Source organism: Mus caroli, unplaced genomic scaffold (assembly GCF_978045245.1).
Source record: "Mus caroli unplaced genomic scaffold, Mus_caroli_1 scaffold_11, whole genome shotgun sequence".
Classification (NCBI taxonomy): domain Eukaryota; kingdom Metazoa; phylum Chordata; class Mammalia; order Rodentia; family Muridae; genus Mus; species Mus caroli.
The window spans coordinates 17,447,575-17,473,914 of NW_028227266.1; the positions used below are offsets into that span (position 1 = coordinate 17,447,575).

Genomic DNA, 26,340 nt, shown 5'->3' on the forward strand with positions numbered 1-26,340 from the left:
TTTTAGAATAGCAACTAAATAGTAAATGGAGTACATAAATTTCAAGCACTGGGTAAAATTTCAGTGAAAACATCATTACAGAAAAGGTACATGCAACAAATACAGAAGAAAAAAGTTGCTAAATTTCCAATTTTGTTACTAGTTGCATTATACATAATGGTCTAAAAGAATTGTTAATCAGGATTTTTCAAGTAATCAGAGTTTTAAAACTCTAACTAAAGTATATATAAAAGACACATCTACACCTGGGTTATAGCATGTGTAAAGCCCCAACTTTGAATCCTAGCACCTCCCCCCAATTTTTTTTTAACCAAGGATACAAAAAGAAAATTGAAATATATAACCATGTCCATACCTGCCAGAGTCAATGAAATAAAAACTCTATGGGAAAGTTAAGTATTTCAAGACAAATTTTTTTCCCTCCCAGATTATTTACCAGGCCCCAACTCCTCCTTTGGGTACATTTGTCTTGTCTTATTTTTTATTTTTGTCTTCTTAAGACAGTGTCTCACAAAATAGCCCAGGCTCAGGCTACCCTTAAATCTGTGATCCTCCTGCCTTGGCGTCCCAATCGCTAAGATTACAGTGTGAGGCAACATGCTGTAGTTTGAGACAAATATTCTCCAAAAGAATACTGACTGAAGATTAACTCAATTTAAATACAAGGAGAAATTATTACAGATTGAAATACAAGGCAGACCCAAAGTTAGTTAATTATGCAACCATGAAACATCAGGAATACAGGAAAAAATAAATTTCATATGTGAAAATGAAAGCATGCCTAGAAAAATATACTCAAAAAATTTAAATGATATTGTAAATCTTAGGTGTCCTATAAACATAAAAGATACTGAATAGTTTAAGGTAATAGAAAACGGGTACCTAACAGTGTCAATTATTCTAAATCAGGAAACTGAACAGGTCTAGAATTAGGACAGGAGAGGAATACATTCACTGCAGTGTATGACACTGTTCTAACCTACAGCTAAAACCAGTCAGTTCACTTTAAATCTGGCAGTTTTGGTGGTGCTGAGGATTGAAACCACAGCCTTGCGCACTGCTAAGCAGGCACTCTTCTTACCCCTACTCCACTTCTTTACATAGAAGGAGAAGTTACATGCCAATGCTACTCAAGAATAGCTATGGCAATCTTTATGTGAGCAAGCATAAACAAACAACATTACGTAGTAAAAACGATCCATTGGGCTCAAGATGAGAGCTCAGTGGCAGAGTGCTTGCCTCATCTGGGCTTGTTTGATCCTCAGCAATCACACAAAACAAAAATGAACCTTAATGTCCAAGTTGAATGTATCTAAGAATTTAAAGTTAACATCAGAAAACTAATAATATATAATCATTAATAAATGACTGCTTTATTTTAGAGTCCTTTTAGTCATTCCAGTATTTATTATTATGGAACAATGAAATCCTAGATACCTGAGTGCTACCAGCCAATGAGGATAGTCATCTCAGAGGATACAGGGAAAGCAATTAATGAATCCAAGAGGAATTTTGCCTCACAAATAAAGAAATACTATAAAACCATTATGCAAAATCCAGATATTAAAAAAACCCTCTATCCTAATAAGCAAATCAGTATAATGGAGAGCATACCTCATTATAATTCTAAAGGAAAATATGCTTATACTACTTTCACTAGTGTGCTGGACATCATACTAATTTATGTAAGGAAACAACTAAAATAGAAAAAAAAATAACATCATTATCTACAAATATCATTACCTGTCTGGGAAACCAAAAGAATCTATGACCCACTCAAATTCATGTTAAATCTAAAGCTCAGCATGACTGTTCAGATAGGGTCTTTAGAATTTCATTTGATAGTCCAGGACAATGAGTGGAAACGTCATTCCACAATGCTGCGATTTGTATGAGTAGAGGGAAAAAAAAATCCTCATTTTCAGACTTTGTCATATGAAAGCGACTGCATGCCAGGAAGAGTCTACTCCAGAAGCCAAGCATGCTGTTATTCTGTGTTCATGTGTGCATGTGCATGTTGGTGTTTCCACATTTGTATGTGGCATGTGGAAACCAGAAAGTAATGTTAGGCTTCCCAAATCACTTTCCGTTTTATTCACTGAAGCAGGGTCTCTTGCTGAGCCCGAAGCTCGTAGATTCAAGTAAGCTAACTACTCAGATAGCCCGAGGATTCCCATCTTACTTCCCAAGTCTTGGGGTTACAGGCGGCCTGCCCCCACAGCCATCTGGCACTTAGATGGGTTCTGAGAAAACAAACTCTGGTCCTCATGTTTGCAGGGCAAGAGCTTTGCCCTCTGAACCATTTCACTAGCTCCCATGCTGTTATTCTTGTATGTGTAAGAAAATAAATTGCTATATATGGTCTGTCCACTGCAGGGAATGAAAACTAGCTATTCATATGCTAGGTAAGGACTATTACCATTGAGCAAAACTCGCAGCCCTAAAATTTTATCCAAAAGTGGTAAGCTAATGAGAAGTACAACGATCTATAGAAATGAAAATGCCATAATAAAACCCAATACTTATGCTAACCTAAAATTTTGTTTCTCTTAAAGGGAAATTTTAAAGCACCTTGGTTTATGCTGTTTTGTGTTGTATTTATGGTGTATACATGTGTGTGCAAGTGTGGTATGCATGTAGAAGTAGAGGCTAATGTGTAGCAATCCGTGCTCTCCTTTGACTGTGTGGGTCCCTGGGATCAAACTCAGTTCCTGCTCACAAGCACCTTTACCTTCTGAGCCATTTTGCCAGCTCTAGTGTTTTGTGGTACTGTGGCAGTGCAGTAAAAAAAACCCACTTAAACCCATGCAAGTAGCCTTGAAACTGAGTGACAGGTAGAGGCCAGCTATTCTGGTGAGGACTCCCTTAGTTAAGAAGGAAGAACATGTTATTAGAACATGAAGAAAAAGCAATCAGTGATGTGTAGTGATATTGAACCAAGCAGATCTGTATTTTGTGTGGAAGTGAGAACTTGAGAGTGATAGATTCAGAAACTTATCTGTAATTAAAGTGTTCAAAAGGAGCAACTTGGTTCCTCCTGAGTGCCTTTAGTAAAATATGAAAAGGGGAGAACACTGAAGCTAAGAAGAAATTGTTAAACAAAGAGAACTGTACCTTTAAAAAACTCTCAGCCTATCCACACTGCAGTAACTGAGAAATCTGTGCTAAAGAGACTAGGCCAGCTAGGAATGAGGCTTAGTGACAGAGTACTTGCCTAGCATCCACGAGGCCCCCAGTTCTATCCTCAGATCATCAATCTCAACCAACCTGAGGAATATGGACAAAGTTACTGTCGCTGCAATCCAAAATTGGATCCAAAAGATGGGGCAGAATGGACGATCTGAATTTTATAAAGGACCACAGGATTAACATCTGTAAGTAGACTAGCTATTAAGAACAGGTAGGAACTATTTCTTGGTATGCTCACCAGAACCAATGGGGTCCGAGTAGTTGCCTAGGAGTGTCTTTCCACAATCCACCTGTGTCCTATATTATCTTGGCCTGTGATGAATTTTCACATTAACAAGCCACACTGGCAGCCATTAACCAAGAAAAAGGATCAAATCTGTTTTCATAGCATTTAGAAATGTTCTGATTACAAAGAGTCTAGCATCAGAATGAAGCCACTTAGTATCCTGGCCTCACTTATGACCCACAGATGCTCTGACTCAGATATTCATGAAAAGGTTCCAGGGTACCTGGAAACGGTAGCTCAGTAACTGAGTGCTTGCCTAGCTTGCTTGATGTTCTAGGTCAATCCTCAGCACTACCCAAAAGAAGAAAAGTTGGGGGGCGGGGCACCTAAATATCCTATTTCATAAAATTAGGATAGTGTCTAAGGCCAGTGTGAGCCTCTGTAACCCACACAAAGCAGTTAAGACGAATCTGATGATCTTTGGTGTCACTGTCAATATTTAAAGGTGGCAACAGATGGGCTAAATAGCAACGGCCATACCCTCACATTGATAGGGCTTCTCCTCAGTGTGAACTCTGCTGTGTTTCCTCAGTCGTGAGTAAACAGCGAAGGCTTTCCCACACTGCTTACATATATAGGGCTTCTCTCCAGTGTGGGTTCGCATGTGAATGTTAAGGGATGTAGAATATATAAATGCTTTCCCACATATGTTACACACAAAGGGCTTTTCGCCACTGTGAATTTTCAGATGTTTAGTGCGATGGGAGGAAGTAATGAAGGTTTTCCCACAATGAACACATTCAAAAGGCTTCTCTCCTGTGTGAGTTCTCACATGATGAATCAGGCCAGAGGTCCTGGTAAAGGCCTTCCCACACTCCTTACAAGCAAAGGGCTTTTCTCCACTATGAATTCGTACATGGGTGGCAAGGCCCGAGTACTGAGTGAAGGCTTTCCCACATTCCTTACATTCATAAGGTTTGATTCCAGTGTGTGTTCTTATGTGTTCAGTAAGCTGAGTAGATCTAGAAAAGGTTTTTCCACATTCCTTACATTCGTAAGGCTTTTCCCCAGTGTGAACTCTTATGTGTTCAGTAAGGCCTGACCATCGAAGGAAGGCTTTCCCACATTCCATACATTTGTATGATTTTATTCCAGTGTGAATTCTAACGTGATCATTAAGGTATGACATATTTTTAAAGGCCTTTCCACACTCCTTACATACAAAGGGCTTTTCTTCATTATGAGTTTTTACATGTGCAGAAAGTCGAGAATAGTTAGCAAAGGACTTCCCACATATCTTACATACTTTGGACTTTTCTTCAGTTTGAATTGATACATATTGAGTTAGGTGTGAGGAAACCGTGAAGGCTTTCCAACATTCCTTGCAGTCACAGAATTTTTCTCCAGTGCACATTCCCATGGGATTATTAAGGCATGCAAAATACTGAAAGTCCTTTCCACATTCCTCAAATTTGTAAGGGTTTCTTGCATTGAGAATTGGAAGATGCATAGCAAGGCCTGTAGGATGAATAAAACCATTCCCGTATTTACTCCAGTCAAAGGGTTCTCCTCCATTGTGAGGCCTCATATCTGGCTGAAAGTAAGACTGGTTAAAAAAGGCTGTCTCACAGTCTGTGCATTCAAAGGGCTTCTCATTTGTGCTAGTGCTCGGGTACATGATGTTTGGAGTCAGACTGAAGAGTTTTCCACACTGATTAAGCTCAGAAACGGTCTGTCCAGTAGAGGTTTCCTTGAGCAAAGAAAGAATGTCTTTCCCATACCAGTTACACTCAGAACTGTATCCTTGACTTTGCATGCTCACCTCTGTGTTAAGGCATAATTGTTCACCCAACACATTTCCACATGGCTTAGAGTCACATAGGTCCCCTTCATTGTGGTTTCCTGACTGCTCCTGAAGAGATGAGTCACCCACCTGAGAACAAAAAGTTTTATGTTCACAATGAAATTTACAGTTTCTTTTCCATGCAATTATTTCCTGACCTTTAGTTTTTCCAAACTGAATGAGATTCCTTTGTCAAAATCTTGATGACTAATTATATGCACTAAAAAGAAGTAGTTCTCTATAATTGCTTAAAACTTCCACGTCAAATTGCATATATGGAAATACATATTTGTGGAAACAATGAGACAAAAATCTTTATGACCTATTTGGGGGAATCTCCCAATTCATTATATTCCAGACAGTTCTTCAGAAACATAAATTCCTCTCAGGAGCATACTACTCATCCCAAGTATCTCTCTTTTGTATGGTTTACTACAAAGGACCCCCTTCTTGAGTATGAAATAGAAAGTCCTTGCTGATCTTACCATTTCTGTTGCACTGGAACTTTGCATCCTAAAATAATTCTCAAGCTCTGAATCGTCAATTGTAGGTTGTAGTTCCAATTCTTAAGTTAAATGAAAGAGAAACACAAGAAGTTTAGAAAATGGATGGCATGTACAGGAGTTAAGGAGTAAGGGTCATTTGTCCTTCTTTTCAAGTTAAGCACATTAAGAAAATAAAAGTGAGGGCTGGAAAGTTAGCTTAGCCATTGATGGCTAAGGCTGAAGACCAAAATGATAAGAAAATAAAGACAGGCAGATATAATGGTGCACAACTGTGATCTTAACGTAAGAATCTTTCTTAACATTCAAGAGTAGCCTAGGCTATAATTCTAAGACTCTGTTTCAATTATACTAACAGAAAAAAAACAAGAAAAGAGAGGCAGGGGAGATGGCTAGGTGGCAAATCACAAGGACTTGAGCTTGAACCCTATAACCCATTTGAAAATGCCCGCCATGGTGGCACATACTCATAATCCCAGTACTGGAGAGGCAGGGACAGACAGATTCCTTGAGGCTCACAGTTCAACCAGCCTAGCCTCGTCAGTAAACCCCAGATCTCCATGAGAGATCTGGTCTTAAACTACAAGGTGGAGGCCACCTTGTCACCAAACTTGGCAACCTGAGTTCAAGCCTTGGTAGTGACATGGTGGAAAGAGAATGACTCTGAAGTTCTCTGACCTCCACACATGTGCTGTGATGTGTACTGCACAGCAGTACAACTGCACAGAGATTTAAGAATTTTGTTTTGTTAAAAATTTAGCAGTAAGACTGCTCAGTAAGTAGAATGGTTACCCCACAGGCCCAAGCCCTGCTGGTTCAATCCCCAGCACCTCCAAAACAAGAACAAAAAAGCCATAATAAAAAAGAAAAGCATAGTCTACATGAACTACAAACTGACCCTGTGACAGTTACAGCAACAGGAAAGCCATAAAGCTCTGGAAAAACAATCAATATTGAAATATTAAATTTATGAAAGGGAAGGCATAAGCTGTAAGATCATAGGTATGCCTGAATAAACAGAAACGACAGATTATGTGAAACGGCAGATTATCTCACAGAGAAAAATGGATTCAAATGGATTCAATTGGCCGGTACATTATAAGAAAATTTGATAATAGTTGCAAAACAAAGCTTGTCCAAACAGATTTCTCTATGAATACTCACGTTGAGGAACAGCACTTTCCGCCTCGGGCTCTTCTTGTTTTAACCAGGGGGTCAGACTAGGAATGAATAACTGACATCCTGCATATACAGAAACATGTATGAGTGAAAAAGGCTCAACCAGGAGATGACAAACTTTCCTATGGCCAAGGAAATCACAGTTCAAGTGAAAGCAAGGTAATTCATTCAAAGTAAGTTAAAATTCAAATATGGGGGAGGGAAGGGTGTGGCTTAACACTTAAGGTTCTCAGTACCATAGAAAAGACAACATTTCTGTATCCTGAAAGAACTGGTTTGCTCTACTCTCCGAAAACCAAATGGAAGTTAATGTACACTTCCCGAAGGGCTACACCTCCAGGGTAGAACATTTTCCTAGCATGTGCACCACGCTAGGGTTTCAAACCCAACAATGGACGCACAGCCCAGTACAACATGCATGCACTCTTGACAAAAACAAATCTACTATGTTGGGCACAGGGGTGTAAGAAACTTGAAATCCTATAACTTGAGAGGATGAGGACAGAGAATTCCAAGTTTAAGGCCATCCTGGACTACACACGAAAGATTCTGTTTCCAAATAGAGAGTCACAGTGAAGGGGGAAAAGGCAAAGAAGAAGTGCAAAGAGGAAGGAAAAATGAAACAGGAGAGAAAAGGGGAAAGGACGTGGCGGCACACACATCTAATTCCAACACTTGGGAAGCAGAGGCAGGCAGCAATTTTTGAGTTTTAGCTCAAGGCTTGCCTGAGCTATATAAATAGAGTGTATTTAAACAAAACAAAAACAAAAAAAAACAAGGAGAAAAAATGAAAAGAAACAAACAAAAAATTCAGAGTTCTCTAAAGAAAATCCTGACTGAGAAATGTTTTTAATATCCATCACTGGGGAGGGTCTGGAATGACTAGGGACGAGGGAAATGAGGACAAAATGCACAGGAAAACATCTCCTTAAATGCTCAGCATCCTTAGCATGGAGGAGGAAATTGTCAATCAAACAACCTTGAGATTTCATCTTACCTCATGCAAAACGATACAGATACAAATTAGCCAGTAACAAATACTGAAGGGGGGACTAGGGATAAGGGAGCCCTCAATCACTGTTGATAGAACTGCAAAGTGGTGCAGCTACTGTGGAAATCAATGTGGAGAACTCTCAGAAAGCTAAAATGAATCCCCCATATGACTGAGCTGCACCACTGCTCCTTGGCACATGCCTAAAGGACCTGAAATCCACAGACCCCTGCTCAGCCATGCTCACTGCTGCTCTGTTCACAACAGCCGGGGACTGGAAACAACCCTAAAAGTGCTCCAACCAACAAATGCAGAGTGAAAGTGGGGTACACAAGACTTACGTAATACTATTCAGCTGTGGAAACAAAACAAAACAAATCATGAAGTTTGCAGGTACCAGGGAAGCAAACAAGAATCCAGCCAGGCTCTGACGTCTCTGAAGCACAGCAACCAGCATGGCATAATAACCATACGGATACACATCACCAACACACATAAGCCGACACACATAACCAACAGCTCTCTAATTGCCCTTAAGAGCCACTCGATAAAAGGGAAGTTATGCCTAGTGCCAGAAACCATAGATCTTGGAGAACCTACAGTCCACACCTTACTAAACCAGTGTAATCCATCTACATTCTACATATGCATCTTTACACCCACAAATAAGTGTAGTCCTCAGCCCTCATCTTTGTAAGAGACAGAAATTATCACAGAAAACCAGAGGGGATCAAACGGCAAAGCTGTAGAGCCCGGTCCTGATGGACACAGGTACAGTGCAACTCACAGTTTAGAAAAGCAGGTGGAAAGATTTTTAAAGTCAGAGGATCAAAGAGTTTGTTGTGAGGTTTTATCTCTTTGTAATGTCAGAAACTACATAAAAGTCTCAGCTTAAATAAGAGCTGGGCAAAAAAAAAAAAAAAAAAAAGAGCTGGGCAAGGAGGACACTAATAGACATGATAATGTGGGCAAGGGGAAGCTCAGGAGGCCTCCCCCTACACAGAGAAGTACAGACAAATAAGGTATGCTGGGGGGGGGGGGGGGGCTCCACAGGGGAAGAGCATACCAACTGGTCAGCCTTAAAAACATACATACAAGGAAAACTATGTGAACTATGGAGATTACATTTATATATTTAGGAACATAAACACACAATTAATGGAATGAGACCATGAACTTGAAAGAAAGTGAGAGTCCATGAGAGGAAGGAGATAGAGGAAGAGGTACTGAGAAAGGAAAGGGAAGGGCGAAATGGTGTTTTATTATAATCTCAAAAAACAAAAAGAATTTTCTTAAAGAAAGGGAGAGAGGAAAGAAGAAAGAGAAAAGGAAAAAATAAAAAAGATTTGCCACTGTAGATCATTATGTATTATGCCAGGAATTTTATTTGTTGGAGCTGGGAAGATGGCTTGCTGGCTAAGGGTATTTGCTGTACAATCACAAGGACCTGAGTCGGGATCTCAGCAACCCTCATAACAAGCTGAGCATGGTCTCGCATGTGCCTGTATCTGCAGTGCTGCGGTAGATGCAGAGAGGACTGATGCGGCTTACTGTCTGAAAGACACAAGAGCTCTAAGTTCAGGGAGAAAGCCTGCCTCAAAGGAATAGGCAGTGATAGAAGAAAACACCTAGTGCCTTCTATAGTTTCTGCACGTGAACACGTGTATAAAAACACACACATACACACGAATTAGAAAAGCTATTTTTTACTTTGACTTCATTATATAGTCCTAGATATATAGACAGGCTGGCTGTGAACTCAAGAGGTCCACCTGCCTCTGCTTCTGCCTCTCAAGTGCTGGGATTAAAGGTGTAAGCCCTTTGATTCCAGCCCCACACAAAAGTTTTATTTAAAAATTGACCTGTCATGCCACTAAGTTCATAATTAACATGGTCAGTCTCTTACACATTAAGAAGCAGTTACCATGTATCTGTTCCATAAAAGGTAAGGAGGAATGCTGGCAGCCATACCTACTGAAGTCAAGTTCTCATAGTTCTCCAGCATGACCTCTCGGTATAGATTCTTCTGAGTCAGGTCCAGTAAAGTCCACTCATCCGGGGTGAACTCCACAGCCACATCATCGAAGGTCACTGAATCCTAAACCATTACACACACGTTGGTTTGAGCCAAATAACAGTCTTGTAGTACTCAATGGAAAGTTAGGAAGGAGGACCTAATCCCTAGACATGGTTCTCAGATCGTCCTCAAGCTGCAGGCTTCCGTGACCCAGGAACTCTTTTCTCTACACCCACTCTCTCTGCCGACCTTCTACTGTTCCATGACTTGACTTTATAAGCATGATTTCTCCCAGCACAGCCAGGCTAGCAGCTCCTCTGGTCCTACTGTCCCATTGCAGCACATTCCTAAACAAACTGTACATATGGGATAAACAGGTCTTCTGAGAAAAGGGTGCTCTCACCTGACTTACTGTCAGAGGACTCAACAAGACAAAAGACATGCAGTTGTAAGTGAAGCTCAAGATTAGTTAGTGGGGGCCCATGTCTGTAATCCCCAACACTGGATAGGGAGGCTGAGGCCAGCCAGGGCTAGCGAGTTCAAGGTTAGGCTACATAGCCAGAATCTATCTAAACAAACATTAATTAGTGAAGTTGGGGATAGAGCTCAGTAGTAAAGCATGTGCCTTGGCTCAATCCCCAGCCAGGCAAACACGTTAATAAGCAATAACAAAAATGCTAGAAGGATTTGCAAGGCTCTGTTCCCCAGGAAAATTCAACAAGATAATCTTCACCCCCTAGTGAGAATGCACTTCCTTTAAGAAAGCCCTAGAGACTGAGTCTGTGTCAACTCCAGACTCTAGAAGGAAATGCTTCTAGATCACAGATGGGAAGTTGTATCTGGTAGAATGATATCCTCTCTCTTTACCTGGTAACAATTTGCCTGGTTGTCAGTCACCGTCCCTTCTACCTCTATGTTTGCTTCGTAGACGTAGATAGGCTCTCTAGAAAGAAGGCCTGATAGGAAAGAAAGACAGCATAAAATCCCAGAGCTGCCTGTAATCCCCACATTCACATGCCATGAAGTCATTCCACAACAGTGTGACATTCCCCTGCCATCTATACACTCATCAAACCACATAAATACATCTTCCTACCAAGAAATGCCACAGCACTTACGCCTCCCCTGGAGCCAGAGGGCAAGCTAGGAAGTGTGCCGCTGCCAACTGAGAAAGAGTGTTCTCACTTTATAGATAAAGGAACTTAAGGTATAAAAAACATTGATTCTGGGGCTAGTGAGATGGCTCACCTGGTTAATGCAAGTGCTCACACTTGATGCCCAGAGTTTGATCCCAGGGTCTCACATGGAAAGAGAGAACTGACCCCCCAAAAAAGTACTCTGCATTTACCCGCATTCATACAAATACACACAATAATAATAAATAAAATAAATTAAAATAAAATGTAAAAAGAAACATATGACTCTATATTGCCCCTGGTGACAGAACTCATGACAATTACACATCTCTTCTGCAAGCATACATACTGGGACCCTAAATCACAAACCACTCCTATACAGCCCACTTCAGCTCATTGTAAATGAACATACAAAACTACTAAAGTCCTGCCCACTGGACTTTACTGTGCAGGAGAGACCTAAAACAGTCTGAAATAGAGCTTCAACAAGGACTTACCATGGGACAAATCAATGGCTGCCATCCCGTGATGCTGATGGTGAAATGTGCCTGAACACTCCCTTCCCTGATGCCAAGATCACTTCGGGACAGCTTATGAATCTAAGTGCACAGAGGCAATCTCCATTCCTCTTAATACAGGGTTATATGGAGTCCTGTTCACATCAATCAGTAATCAACAACATCGAACATCAGTCATCAAACATCACACAGTAGTGCTCACTCTCTGCAGATAATATATGTGAAACCCACCAACAAACGTCTACTCACTAACAGTAGCCATTCGCATACCAATTAACCTTTACCACTTTTGTCAGAAGTTGTGCTAGGACCTTTACATATATATGCTCACCTGCTACCATAAGCATCCTACACAGAAGATAGAGTTACCCACACTGAAACACCCACATTCAGGCAGCATTAGTATTACCCAGTTTGGAAATGAACTGAGAACTGATGAAGCTGAGTTTGTCCAAAAAGCTTGATTTTCTATGACTGCTACTGCTCCCTAACATGACGAGAACATAGGGACCCGTCACAGAACTATTCAGGAGTCACAAGTTCCACATGTAAATGACTACTTGACATGTACATATTATGACTTAATTTTTAAAAAACTGAAGTTGAATAAAATCAACATGACTACTGTCTGACAGCTCTGAAGTACGTTTGGCCCAGGGTCTGAGAGTGCACACTGATAATACTAGCACTGAAGAGGCCAAGGCGGGAAGACTGTAAGTTAGAGCTCAACTACAGAAAGACAACCTTTCTTTAAAAACAAAAAAGAAAACAAAACAGAAAACAAGTTTGAAATAGCTTATTTCTTTTCCCTCTTTCTTATTTTAAGGACAGAATCTTATACTGTGATACAAGGGTTGGCCTTGAACTCACCCTGTGGCTAGGATGACTTTGAACCTCATCCTCCTTCTTCTCACAACTACTAGGATTACAGATATGTTCCCCCATGCCTGGTTTATGTGGTGCTGAGGATAGAATTCAGGGCTTTATGTAGATGAGCCAAGAACTATATATACCACGGGGCTAAATTCCCTGCCCTGTGTGTGTGACTGAACTGTATCCAGGACCTCAAGCTAAACATACACTCTACCACTAATCTACACCCCCAGGGTCTCAATCTTTAAAAACTACTCATCTCATTTATTATAAACATAAATCAAACATGTCTGGAAAAAAGTAAGCATCTGAATGTTTTATTATGTACTAAAATGGTATTTTCAATATATGGGTTAAAATAAAAACATTATTACAAATCATCTTACCTCTTCTATTTCATTTATTGGAGGTACTGGAAGTACTGGTTTATTTCAGGTCTGGCTTATTCTTTAATTCTTTCAGCAAATTATTAGGAAGTCCTATTCTTGTGGTAGGCATGAGCAGAGCAGGGAAGGACACAGAAAATATCCTGTTCTGTACAGATCTAGAAGTCCTATGGGGAAATATAATCATAACAACAACAAAAAAAAGAACTGATATATTACTTCATAAGTACTACAAGAAAAAAATTAAGCGGGTGAGGAGAGAGTCCTACATATGCACACACAGAAAGCACAAACTGAAAACTGGGTTGGGACAAGATGGCAACACAAAAAGAGAACTGGTACTGGCTATATCATCTTTGGCCCAGAGATTAGAACAATTGTCAGGTATTTAATAAAGGAACTGAGGGCAGGAGAGATGGCTAGGTGTCTTAAGGGCACTGACTGCTCTTCCGGAGGAACTGGGTTCAATTCCCAGCACCCACATCCAGCAACTTATATTACCTGTAACTCTAATTCCAGGGGATCTGACACCCTCTGAGGACAGCTGACATAAAAGTCGTGCATACACATGCAGGCAAAAATCCATTCATATAAAAAACATAATAATAATAAACAATTTTAAATTTTCTTTAGAAAGAGAGAAAGGAAGAAAAGAAAGAAAGAGAGAAAGAGAGAGAAAGAGAGAGAAAGAGAGAGAGAAAGAGAGAGAGAAAGAAAGAAAGAAAGAAAGAAAGAAAGAAAGAAAGAAAGAAAGAAAGGAAAAGAAAGAAAAGGAAGGAAGGAAGGAAGGAAGGAAGGAAGGAAAGAAAGAAAGAAAGAAAGAAAGAAAGAAAGAAAGAAAGAAAGAAAGAAAGAAAAAACGAACGAACGAACGAACGAACGAAAGAAAGAAAGAAAGAAAGAAAGAAAGAAAGAAAGAAAGAAAGAAAGAAAGAACGAAACCCATTCAGAGAGCATTCAGTCAGTAAAGAACGAACGAAACCCATTCAGAGAGCATTCAGTCAGTAAAGTGCTTGTCATACAAGCATGAGAAATCTTGGCAGTGTTGGGAAGGCTCACTAGCCATTCTCATCTAATTAGAGAGTTCTGAGTTCAGCAAGAGATCCTGTCTCAAAAATAAGGATGTATGAGGAATAGAGAGATGGCTGAGCAATTCAAAGCACTTGCTGCTCTTGCAGAGGACCTGAGTTCAATTCCCAGCATCCACATCCAGCAACTCATAGCCCCCAATAGGTCCAGCTCCAGGGACTCTAATGGCCTCTCCTGGCCTCCCAGTATACCCGCACGTGGGCAGACAAAGACACCAACAATAACAATAAAAGTAACACCTAAAAAGTAATAATAATGTAAAGAGTGATTGCAGAAGACACACAACATTTACCTCTGGCCTCTACACACACACACACACACACACACACACACACACACACACACTCGGAGCACATTTCAAATACTATGGTGTGGGGTCTTGATTGGCAACACTAGACTTATACATAAATGCGCTTTCTAGTTCATACTGGCACAGGATCACGGACAGATCAGAATCATCTGTCGGGCTCATAAGTATGAAGTTACCTTTTTAAATAAAGACTATTAGGGGTTCAAAAAAGAAAAAAAAATGTCAATTTTGTCTTTTTCTTCTCCTTATCCATCCCACCTCTCCAAACAGGAAGACTTGGTTGGCCTTGAACTCACAATCCTGTCTCTACCTTCTGAGTCATGTGCCATCAAAGTCCATGTTTGTGTGATACTGGGGACAGAACCTAGGGCTCTGAGCACAACAGGCATGAGCTCAGCCACCAAAGCTGTATGCCCAGCCAGAGAAGTTGACTTTCTTATTTTCAAGTTTGTTTTCATTTCTTCAACAAATTTCCTCTTTTTTTCCTTTCATTGCTATCTTGTAATAAATAGTTTAAAGACTGGCACTCTTTAAAAAAAAATTAAAGAAAAAGAAGAAAAAAAAAACATGAAAGCCAGGTAATAATGAAGGAGGCTTTATAATCTCAACACTTTCAAGACAGAAGCAAAGAGACTTCAAAGCAGCTAAATAACAATGTTATCTTTTTAAAACACCAGACCTGTAATCCCAGCTACTAGGGAGGCTGAAGCAGAAAGATAAATTCAAAGCCAGCTTAGGCTACAGAATGACTTCAAGGCCAGCCTGGGCAAGTTAGTAGGCTCCTGTCTGAAAAAGTTAAAAAGGGCTAAGGATGTAGCTCAGTGTTAGAGCACTTGCCTAACAAGCACGTCACACCCTATGTTCAATCCCCAGTACCCGACTTACCCACCCCCCTCCTCCCCTACATCACACATAAATAAGGGCCCCTGAGACAAAGGTTCTTATTGCTAAGCCTGATGACTTGAGTCCTATCTATGTCCAGGTCCCATGTGGTAGACTGAGAGAAGTGACTCCTGAACATTGGCCTCTGACATCCACATGACATTGTGGCATATGCACTCTCCCCACAAATAATGCTAAGGTTTCGTAAATCCAGTAGAACACCAGCCTAACAAAGTGGCATTCAATGATAGCTCATTATCCACCAACCGAACTCACCTACACAAAATCCCTATGCAGCTTTCTCTGTAGCTGATGAATCCCAAATGCTGGGTTAATGTTCTAAAAATCACATTTAGACTCTAAAGACAGATAGTGCCCACTACAATTATCCCTAGAATCCTGTCCTTCTGGTCCCTTGCTAATCCATGCTGGGCCCTCTCAAATACAGGAAGTAGCAGCGTTCCTTACAGTGGGGAAGATATCCAATAAAATCACATGACTCACATTACCTGTGAGTGACTTCAATACAGTGCCTACTATGGCACCTGCCTTGAAAGGCCAAACAAATGTTGCTTTTGCTGCTAGCAACAGCAGTTAATTATTTCCTTTTTAGCCCATGAGGAGATAGAACTTGAGACACTGTCTTACTTCATAGCCCAAGCTGTTCTCAAAATTACAATTCTCCAGTCTCAGCTTTCCAAGGGAGTGTTTTGTGGTTGCCGTCAAGTCTAACCTGAGTTTCACTCCCAGATCTCTAAACTGTCCTCTGGCCTCAATGTATATGGCATGGCATGAGCATACCTAATTACACATATGCAAAATAAGTAAATGGACTTTTATTTACTTGTGTATGTGTGTGTACTCACCTGTGCAGACATACAGGAAATCCAGAAAGTCATGTTTGCTATCTTTCTCTATGGCTCTTTCTCAGCTCCTCCTGTACCATGCCTGCCTGGATGCTACCATGTTCCCACCTTGATGACAATGGACTGAATCTCTGAACCTGTAAGATAGCCCCAATTAAATGTTATCCTTATAAGGGTTGCCTTGGTCATGGTGTCTGTTCACAGCAGTAAAACCCTAAGACAGAAGTTGGTACCAGGGACTAGGGTATTGCTGTGATAGGCTTAACTATGCTTTTGTTTGGGAGAATGTAGATTTGGGGACTTTGGATTTAGAAAGCAGTGGAATGCTTTAAAGGGGGCTTAATGGGCTATCATAGTAGGAATATGGAAGACTGTGTTACTGAGTATGATTTGTGCAGACCTGGCCCAAGAGGTTTCAGTGAAGAATTTCAGTATGTGACCTAAAGACTGTTTTTGTGGTATTTTGGTGAAGAACGTAGTAGCATTTTCCCCTTGTGTGAAGAATCTACCTGAGGCTTAGGTAAAGATATTTACATTAATTGTATTGGCAAAGGAAGTCTCCTAAGAGCCCAGCAGAGATTTTGTTCTCTGGTTTAGTCTCAAGAAGAGTGTTTTAATGAAAAAGAGCAAGCTCAGAAAGTGACCTCACCAATGGTTCATCAATCTGATGCATTCACAACATGACAGGTATCTTAATGCTTCTGTTGCTATGATAAAATAACCTACCAAAGTAACTGGAGAAGAGTTTATTTTGGTTCACAGCTCTAAGGACAGTCTACCATGGTGAAGCCATGATGGTAGAAGCTTGAAGCAGCTGGCCACCCAGCATCTGCAGTCAGGAAAGGGCAATGAATGATACTGCCCAGTTCCTACATCTCAGTCCAATTAGTCCAATCTAGATCATCTCTCCGAGCTACGACCAGACGCTCCTTTCCTTGACAAGGCTAGCACTATCAAGTAGAAAACCAGTATAAACCATCCCAGGCAACCTTAATGAGAGAGATGGTAGCTAGGACCCAGTTGGAGGAAGTAGGACTGCCTTTGAAGGTTTGCCTTGTCCCTGGCCCCTTCACAAGTTTTTTTCTGTTCTGGCTGCAAAGAGGTACACAACCTCCTTCACCACATGCTTCTGCATCCTGATGCTCAGCATCACCTAAGGCCTAAAGCCACAGGCACAGAGACAGATCACAGACTGAAACTTGTGAAAAGTGGGCCTAAATTCATCTTTCACAAAGAGCAGCCTTGCATCTTTCAAGTTTCTGTCACTGACAAACACAGGAATCTTTCCTGGAAATCTGGGTGGAATATACATGCAAGAGTGATGAAGGGATTTAACTGAGATCAATGGGTCACAATCAATGGTGACAATGAAGAAAACGTGAGGCACAGACCATCCTTATTACACTATTGCACATGGCTGACTTGGCTGAGTGATATTGCGGCATTTAGAAAAAAAGATGTTGATATTAACAGTAGTTAAGAGCATTTGCAGCTCTTCCACAAAGTGGCTAACTACTGACTCTGCAACACCAGGATTAGGGGATCAAATGCCCTCTTCTGGCTTCCACTGGCATGGTGCATATGGTATACAGACATAGAGTCAAAATACCTGAGCACATAAAATAAATAAAGGGTTTTTTTTTTAATTTAAAATGCAAGTGGCTGGGTTTGTACTACAGTTAGTACTGCTTGCAAAGAATGCACAAAACCCTGGATTATACTTGCAGCTCCTCATGAATCAGGTCTCTAATCCCAGCTCTCAAAGGATGAAGAGGAAGGAGGATTAGACATTCAAGACCATCCTCTGCAACATGGTGAGTTCAAAACCCGTCTGGGCTACGGGAGACTCCATCTTTCAAAAAAGAAAAATTGCAAATACAAGTTGTGCATGAAGACTGAGGAACAAAGACAGACTTTGAGGCCAGCAGGAGGGAATTGGTGAGACAAGAACAGAATATGCTTAGAGATGAAGCTCACTGGCAGAACACTTACCTAATATTCCTGAGGCAGAGGACTATAGCATGTTTAGCACCATAAAAATACAATAAACTATTCTGCGCAAGGGCCAGAGACAATTTAGAGGTTAACAGTATTTGCTATTCTTCTGGAGGCTCCAAGTTTGATTAACAGCACCCCCATGGTGTCTCACAACCATCTGTAATTCCACGTCCAGAAATCTGGCACTCTCTGTGAACTCTAAGATCACTGCATACACATGGTACACAGACATACAGGTAAGTAAAACACACACACACACAATTTTTTTTAATTAAAAAGATCTCCGCAATGCATTTAGTGAAGAGAGTGGAAGGTGAGATGGAGGGTTCTCTTGTCAAATGAAAACCACACTCTTAGGGTTCCCGCCCATCCTGAGCTTCCGGCTAGGGAAACACTACACCCACTGGCTCTTCAGGAGACAACCTTCAACCTACTTGATAACCCTCACTCTGGGGAGATGGCTGGAAGCAGGAAGCTCATTTCTCTAATGAGCTTTCAAAAGCACCTGCTGCTATAACTCAACTCACAAAAGTGCAAAACCCAGGGACAAGCTACAGTACAGCACAAGAGCCAATACCGCACACAACAGAACTGCATTCTGGACATGCAGGTCTCGACACACCAAGTTACACAATAACCCACTGAACCCATGTACCACGACCAACAAATAAGAAAGACAGCCAGTGGAGGGTGGTGTGGACATGAGATTGTGTATGCGACTCTATGTAAATGCATGTGTACATACTGAGGCCAAAGGAAAATGAGAGGAGGTCCTTTGACCGATATATACATAAAACGCATGCATACACACAGAATAAGAAAAAAGAAATCCTAAAAAATGAAACAGTCTGAGGATGTAGCTCAGCTGACAGCATGCTTGCCTACCACTCACGAAGCCTTGGTTACATCCCCAGCACAGTAGCCAGACTGCTGAGGAGACTGTAAACCCAGCACGTGGAAGGCGAGGAACAACGTCATCCTTGGCTAATGAGTGAGTTCTAGGCGAGTCTGGGATACACAAGACCTTGCCTCATAAAAAATTAATTTTTGTATTCTGAATAACCCTTCTACCACTGTTCCCAGGTATAGGCTACCTAGCAGCAAATTAAAAGAAGGGATTACTAGGCTAGCGATATGACTCAGTGGGTTAAGACTGACAGCCTGAGTTAATTCCTAAACCTACAGAGGAAAGAGAAAACTCAGAGGCATCACTCACACACACAAACTCCTCTCCCTCTCCCTCTCACCTGAGGTTACCCTGACTCCACAGTCATATGCACACACTCACACCTCATATAAACACATATGTCATACACACAGATGTTTTTAAAAAGTGGAAGATGAATGAATATGTTTGCTGTTTGCCTTGCCAGGACACATGTACAGTGACTCATGAGGAACTGCCCACCATTTGTCTGGACAATCAAGGGTATACAAAGACAAGACTGGTGACAAGAACGTCTGTATGAAGTTACTATGGGTATGGAGCACACACTTTTAACTCCAACACTTGGAAGGGAATTCCAAGTCAGCCTAGGCAACAGTGAGCCTGTCTCTATCTGCCCACTCCTCTCCTGTCTATCTCTCTATTTGTCTCTGTCTCTGTCTCTCTCATACACACACACTGGACTGCCTTGTCTTAAAGGATACAAGGTATCAGGTATCCCAGTAGGATCACTGGCAGGATGCACTCAGTAGTACCGAGTGCTCACCTGGCAACTCCAAGGCCTGGCTTCACCCCTTACACAAGGTAAAAGAGGACGTTCTTGAGCTGTTTGCAGTGCATCTTGGAATTCCTCCTTCTACTCAAACTAGCCCTTCCCCTCCCTACAGTGTGTGCCTACAGTAACCCAGCTCCTGGAACTTTCGATAAATGCTGACACACCCTGGGGGCTGGAATTATTCCATGGGTAACAACCAGAAATTTCCTTTGCCAAGATCAACTGCCAGAGGGATCTGAAGGGGCCAGACAGCTTTAAAATGTCCTTATCATCTTCTGTATATTCTACTCAAGGATCCCAGGGAGCAAGCTAGACATTTCTACTTCAAGTAATTTAATTAAGGAAAAAAAAAAATTCCTCACAAGTATAGCCAGAACCTTGGGGTTTTAGTCAATTCCAGGTGTAGTCAGGCTAACAAGCAGTAGCTGCCATAATAGGCACACATTAGATACAAGAATGTTCATTCATGAGGAGGCCTGGATTTGATTTATCAAGAGTCCCTAATTGCTCTCCATCTTATTGAGAGCTTGAAGATTCAACTAGTCTAGCTAGCCAGCTTACTCAACAGGTTCTTTATCTCTGCCTCCTAAGTGCTAAAATTACAGAGTAGCTGCCACACCCACCCAATATTTATGTGGATTCCAAGGATCCCGATTCCATTCTCCAGAACCAAGAAAGGGCTTTGACCACTGAACCATCTCCCCAGCCCAAGATGCTGTGCTCTAGTATACAGATGTTCCCTAGGGTCTCAGGTGCCCTAGAGACCCTAAAATACACAGCTGTATAAATCCCTTATGTAAAAAGCATACTGTATCTGTGTTACTTACATACTTCTTGGTGTGAAGTCACCAGATTACTCAAAATATCTAACACAGGTTTGAGAATGTAGTTCAGCTGGCAGAGTACATGCCTAGCATGTATGAAGCCCTGGGTTCCATCCCTGGCTCAGCATAAGCCAGTACTGGAGCATGAAATCCCAGCACCTACGGAGTATAGATAAAAGATCAGGAGTTCAAGACTATCTCTGAGCTGGACAGCAGTGTCACATGCCTTTAACCCTAGAACTCAGAAGGCAGAGACAGGGCAGCGTGGTCTACAGAGTGAGTTCCAGGGCAGCCAGGGCTACACAAAGAAACCCTGTCTCTGGGGGGTGGGGATAGGGTGGGGTTTAATCCCTAAAATTGTAAGTTAAAGGCAAGGCTGGGCAACATGAGACCCTAACTAAAAAATAAAAAAAATCCTAATACAACAATATACATGTTATGTGGTTGTCACACTATATTGTTAAAAAAAAAAAAAAAAAAAGGTAAGTCTATACATGTACCACACTGATACAGCCACTGAGTCAGGTAAAGTAGCACACAACTGTAATACCAGCATTTAGGCTGCTAAGGCTGGAAGAGCACGAGTTCAAAGCTAGCCTGAACTACACAGGGAGTTCCAGGACAGCCTCAGCTACATAATGAGATTGTTCTCCCACAACAACAACAGCAAAACTGTACCCCTACCACTCTGCAAATGGATGGGGTGATGCAGGCATGTAGGCCAGCAGGCAGGCAGAAGACAGAATTTAAGGCTATTCTGAGCTACACAGCAAAACTCCCTCTCAAAAAACAGATGCAACAACTACCCACATAATACACGTCAGACAGTGTAACACTTTCTTCTAACACAGAGCTACGGAAGGAAGGCGGAATCACAACCTTACACGGCACGGTCTCCCCACAGAACTTGAGTGGGAACACAGATGAGTACATGTGAAATTGCCTTCAGTTCCAGGAACAGCATTCATCAGGAGGTTCTAGAAATGAGACTGTCACCTGGTCATTTGAGCATTGTCTAAAATCAAATACCGAATCAAAAGGCAAAATGGCACTAACCTACTGGCTACAGCAATTATTCCCAAGTACCAAAGAACATGGGAACAAGGATACATTCTGAGCAAAAGGGAAGTTTGGAGTCTCACAGATTTTCATGATGCATAAAGTTAAGAGAAAGTGGCAACTAAAAACAAAACAAAGGAAAAGGGCTGCAGAGATTGCTGCACGGGTAAGGGCGTGCACTTGCACAGGACCAGAATTCAATTCTCAGCACCAATGTTGATAGCTCACAACCGCCTACAACTCCCTCCACAGGGAGATCCGACTCTCCTGGCCTCTGGAGACCGACAGAGACAATACACACTTACTCCTAACAACTGGGAAACCATGGCAAGAGGATAGGGAACTCAAGGGCCAGCCTGGGCTGCAGTCTGGGGCCAGCCTACACCATATGAGAAGAACTGCAGTCATTTCCCACTGGATTGTAATAACTGTGTCTAAGCATTCAATCTTTCTACTTTTTTTTAATACTGGAGATTAAATTTGTTTAATTCTCCTTTTGAAAGTCTCCTTATGTAACCCATGTTGACCTTGCACTCAAAACCCTACCTCTGTAAGATTCAGCTTTGAATTCAGCTCCCAGCGCCCTCCCTGGTATTGGGAATGAAACCCAAGGCTTCACATATGCTACCACCGAGACAGCCAACCCTTTCTTTTACTTATTTTGAAACAAGGACTCACTACATTGATTGCACTGACCTTGAATTCACTTTATAACCCTGACTTCCCAGTAGCTAAGATTACAGGCCATAGCTACCACCCTAGCTCTAATTTAATCTTTGGGTAACAATGCTATCCACCCAGAATGTGTGTAAATGTGAGGCGTACCGGATATGGCTTGTGATGGTGATACCATGTCTCCTGGGAACCATTTCTCCTCGCTTGGGGAAGTTACAACTTCCTCTGTATGTTCTTAGGTAGAATAGAGACCTGTTTCATTACTACTACAGATGTCAAAAGAGCTGAGCAACAGCACTGTAGACTGTTGCAGTATGCCTCAAGCTCTTCAACACATACTATACAACACACGAGCTCCTTCCCCTTCCACCTTTGCTACTTGCTACATAGCTCAGGTTGGTCTTGAACTTAAGTTCTACCACCCTCACCTTTCAGGTGCTAGAATTCCATCAACATACTCAGTCACGTGACATTTTAAATGTGCTAAAACTTATTAGGCACTAGTTAATAAGGATGCACATGTTCCTTCGTTTTTTTTTATTAATTTCCACACCCCACCCCACCCCTGAAACAGGGTTTCTAAGTAACCCTGCCAGTCCTAAAACTCAACCTGAAGGCCAGGTTGGCCTTGAACTCACAGAGATCTGCCTGCTTCTGCATCCCAGGTGCTGGAATCAAAGGTGTGCACCATCACTGCCTGGACTCTATTAATTTTTTTAAACAAGTGCTTTCTAATGAAGTCAGAGTCCAGATTTGACTGGGACAGGCATTCTGTGTAGAAGACAGAAATATAGTTCACTGGTTTAGCATTCGCAGAACCCGAGGGGTAGGAAACAGATGTCAAAGAAATTCATCTGTGTGTGGTATGCACTATCAATTTATCCCTCCAATTTGGTAAGATGATTCTCCTGTCTCCACCTACTGAGTCCCAGGATTATAGGAGTACATCTCATAGTCCAGTTTTGCAGAACTAGAGATAGAACCCAGGACTTCCTACATTCTAGTACTTTGCCAACTAAACCATTATCTCCAGCTCCCACAGTTGTTTCTAACTGAATACAATTTTAAATAATAGTTGTAAGTACTTTTAATATATTTAATATACTTTTATATACATTTCATTTGTTTTTAATTTTAAGCTAAAACTATATTAAGACATACATGGGCTGGTGAGATGGCTCAGTGGGTAAGAGCACCCGACTTCTCTTCCAAAGGTCCAGAGTTCAAATCCCAGCAACCACATGGTGGCTAACAACCATCCGTAACGAGATCTGGTGCCCTCTTCTGGAGTGTCTGAAGACAGCTACAGTGTACTTACATATAATAAAAAAAAAAAAAAAAAAAAAAGACATACACATTCGAAAATTTACCAGATACTACCAACAGCTCAAATTATTAAACTCTGACACCAGCAGTATATGTATAACTTTACCAACTGAATAGTAACAACTCCTTGGGGGTGGGAGGTCCTGATTGGATTTTCTGAGACAAGGTCTCATGTAGCCTCAGCTTACCCAGAACTCATTATGTAGCTCAGGTTGGCCTAGAACTCAAGGTCCTCTTGCCCCCACCTTCAAAGTACTGGGATTATAGTTATGCCTGGCTTTCTGTCCTCTCCTTCCTTCCTTCCTTCCTTCCTTTTTCTTTTGATTCGTCTAATACCATCAATTTTTAATTTATATCCCCTAAAACGCAAATATAGAAGATAACATGGACATTGTCAAGCCAAAGTATCCCTGCTATTTTCAGATACACCACACTGGCAGGTGAGTCTTCTAGTTGTTTACCCCTGGAGTGGCTCCAACTTGTTCCGTAGCTGTAAGTAGTCACACAGGACTGGCTCCTCCTGTAAGTAGAACTAGAACATTCCCCCAGGGAAACTGAGCCCTAGTTTGGATAGGGGGACCCAAAGCAGTCTAAAAGCACTCCAAGAGGTTTTGGCTATTTAGGAATACAAACATTTCCTAAGACTAATAACTAACACAGGTGATTTTCCTACCCTGTAAGAGCAGCCGCTGTTTTTAACCACTGACCCCCTTGTTTATTTAGATTGTGTCTTGCTATATAGCCCTGAATTGCCTCAAACTTGCAATGATACTTCTGCCTGTCTCCACTACCCATTTGCTAGAGTAAGAGATTGTGTACCACCAAGAAAATAAGTGAAATTCCTGTCAACCCTGGATTAACTCTTGAAGCTCTCCTCTTGCACTGTACAAATATAATTAGTCACTGCTTACCACGCTCCCCTTACCTCCTACGCCCTTCTCCTTCACCGTGGTTAGTCCTAAACCATGTCATTTAGTCTCAACTTATATAGAACTCACTTCTCTTGGGAATGGATATGATCAAAATACATTATATGAATTACAGTCATACATATACTTTTTGTGTTTTATACAATCAACATTGTCAAATAAAAAGGTGTATGGAACATCTGTGCTGGGGAGGAAGAGGACAAAGATGAGGAGGAGGAGGAGGAAGAAGAGGAAGAGAAAGAAGAAAGAGGAGGAAGAAGAGGAAGAGAAAGAAGAAGAGGAGGAAGAGAAGGAAGAGAAAGAAGAAGAAGAAGAAGAAGAAGAAGAAGAAGAAGAAGAAGAAGAAGAAGAAGAAGAAGAAGAAGAGGAAGAGGAGGAGGGGGGGGGAGGGGGGAGGAGGGAGAGGAAGAGGGAGAGGAGGGAGAGGAGGAGGAGGAAGAGGAGGAGGAGGAAGAGGAGGAGGAAGAGGAGGAAGCAGCAGTAGCCACCCCAGCCCCACAGAAATGGCTGAGTGTGTAAAGGCATTTGCCACCAAGCCTAAAAACCTAAAGTTCCCCGAGTTCAATTCCTGGGACCCACAAGATGAAAGGAAAGAATGGACACCTGACACTTACCCCAGGATAAACATGCACTCATGTGGACAAAATCAAATGGAGTTTAACCAGTTAAAAGGCTGTGGATATAGCTCAGAGACAGAGCACTTATTTACCATGTTCAAGGCCACCCAGACTCTGTCTCAGTGTCTCTCTCTCTCACACACACACACGCATACGCACACGCACACGCACACACACACACACCTTACCTTTGTGTACTCTCATATAACAAAGCTGTATTCACTCAGAAACTCAGTAGACTGTATGAACTTCCAAAGCTCTCATCAATTGGTAATACAGTTATTCAGTACTGTAAGAACAGGCTTAAGCTAGATTTTTGTCACTACCTCCCTTCACTGTTGTGCTGAAGCTGAAACCCAGGGCCTCACACATTCTAGGCAAGAGCTATATACCACTTCACTCAGAAATCCAAGCATCAGTCAGTCTACAGGGGAAAAAAAAAATCAAAAATGGAGAAAAAAATTTAAATGGAGAAAACTGCCAACAGAAACAAACCATCGAAATATACACGGAAATGGGGAAAATGCATACCTCCTTAAAAAGTTACTATAACAAACAACATGACCTACCCTAGGTTCAAAGATCCTAAAAAGGTATCTGAAAATTTCAATATAAGAACCTTAAAATCGGGATTGAAGACTTAGTTACAAGTACATATGGCTCTTTCAGAACCAGAGAGCTGGTTCCCAGCACCACACCAGCACCGCACCGGGTGGCTCACAACCTCCTGTAATGCAGCTGTAGGGAGCCAAGGCCCTTTGTGACATCCAGGGGCACTGCACTCAAGGCAGAAACCCACACCCCACACATAAAACAGATAACAACTTAAAATAGATTAAACAACAGCAAAAATGCCTTAAAGAGGTCTTGGTATAGCTCAGTAAGAGAGCTTACTAAACATACACAAAGCCCTAGATTCAATTCCCACTATTAGAAAAACAAAGAAACTTTGAACAGATCTTGGATGCAAAAACACCCAAAAACTTATAATAATGAAGAATTCTGATTTCACACAAAGAAGATATTAGGTAATATTATTGTTTTTTATTATCTTGGCTGAAAGATCAGTATTTACGGTCTTACTGGGTCAGTATCTTCATTTTTTTTTTTTTTTTTTTAGAAAATGTATTACCCCGTTATGTAAAAGAATCATGCCTGAAATTCCCAACCTATTCTCAAATAG

At 41.4% G+C, this 26,340-nt stretch overlaps 1 protein-coding gene across 7 annotated transcripts in view; it reads right to left on the reverse strand.

Annotated features, from left to right (window-relative positions):
- Window positions 1-26,340, reverse strand: part of LOC110301194 (uncharacterized) — a 27,230-nt gene continuing 890 nt past the window's right edge. For 2 of the 7 annotated variants that reach the window (XM_085844439.1, XM_029481217.2), the window contains exons 3-10: window positions 16,009-16,145; window positions 12,862-13,028; window positions 11,582-11,736; window positions 10,816-10,904; window positions 9,903-10,029; window positions 6,926-7,003; window positions 5,744-5,823; window positions 1-5,348 (exon numbers count right to left, since the gene is read on the reverse strand). In XM_085844439.1, the coding sequence (XP_085700565.1) occupies window positions 3,936-5,348; window positions 5,744-5,823; window positions 6,926-7,003; window positions 9,903-10,029; window positions 10,816-10,904; window positions 11,582-11,606 (1,812 nt within the window). In that variant the 5' untranslated portion in view covers window positions 11,607-11,736; window positions 12,862-13,028; window positions 16,009-16,145 and the 3' untranslated portion in view covers window positions 1-3,935. The remainder of the gene's footprint in view (window positions 5,349-5,743; window positions 5,824-6,925; window positions 7,004-9,902; window positions 10,030-10,815; window positions 10,905-11,581; window positions 11,737-12,861; window positions 13,029-16,008; window positions 16,146-26,340) is intronic. The other 5 variants (XM_029481216.2, XM_021171513.3, XM_085844441.1 and 2 more) reach the window with 4 other exon arrangements.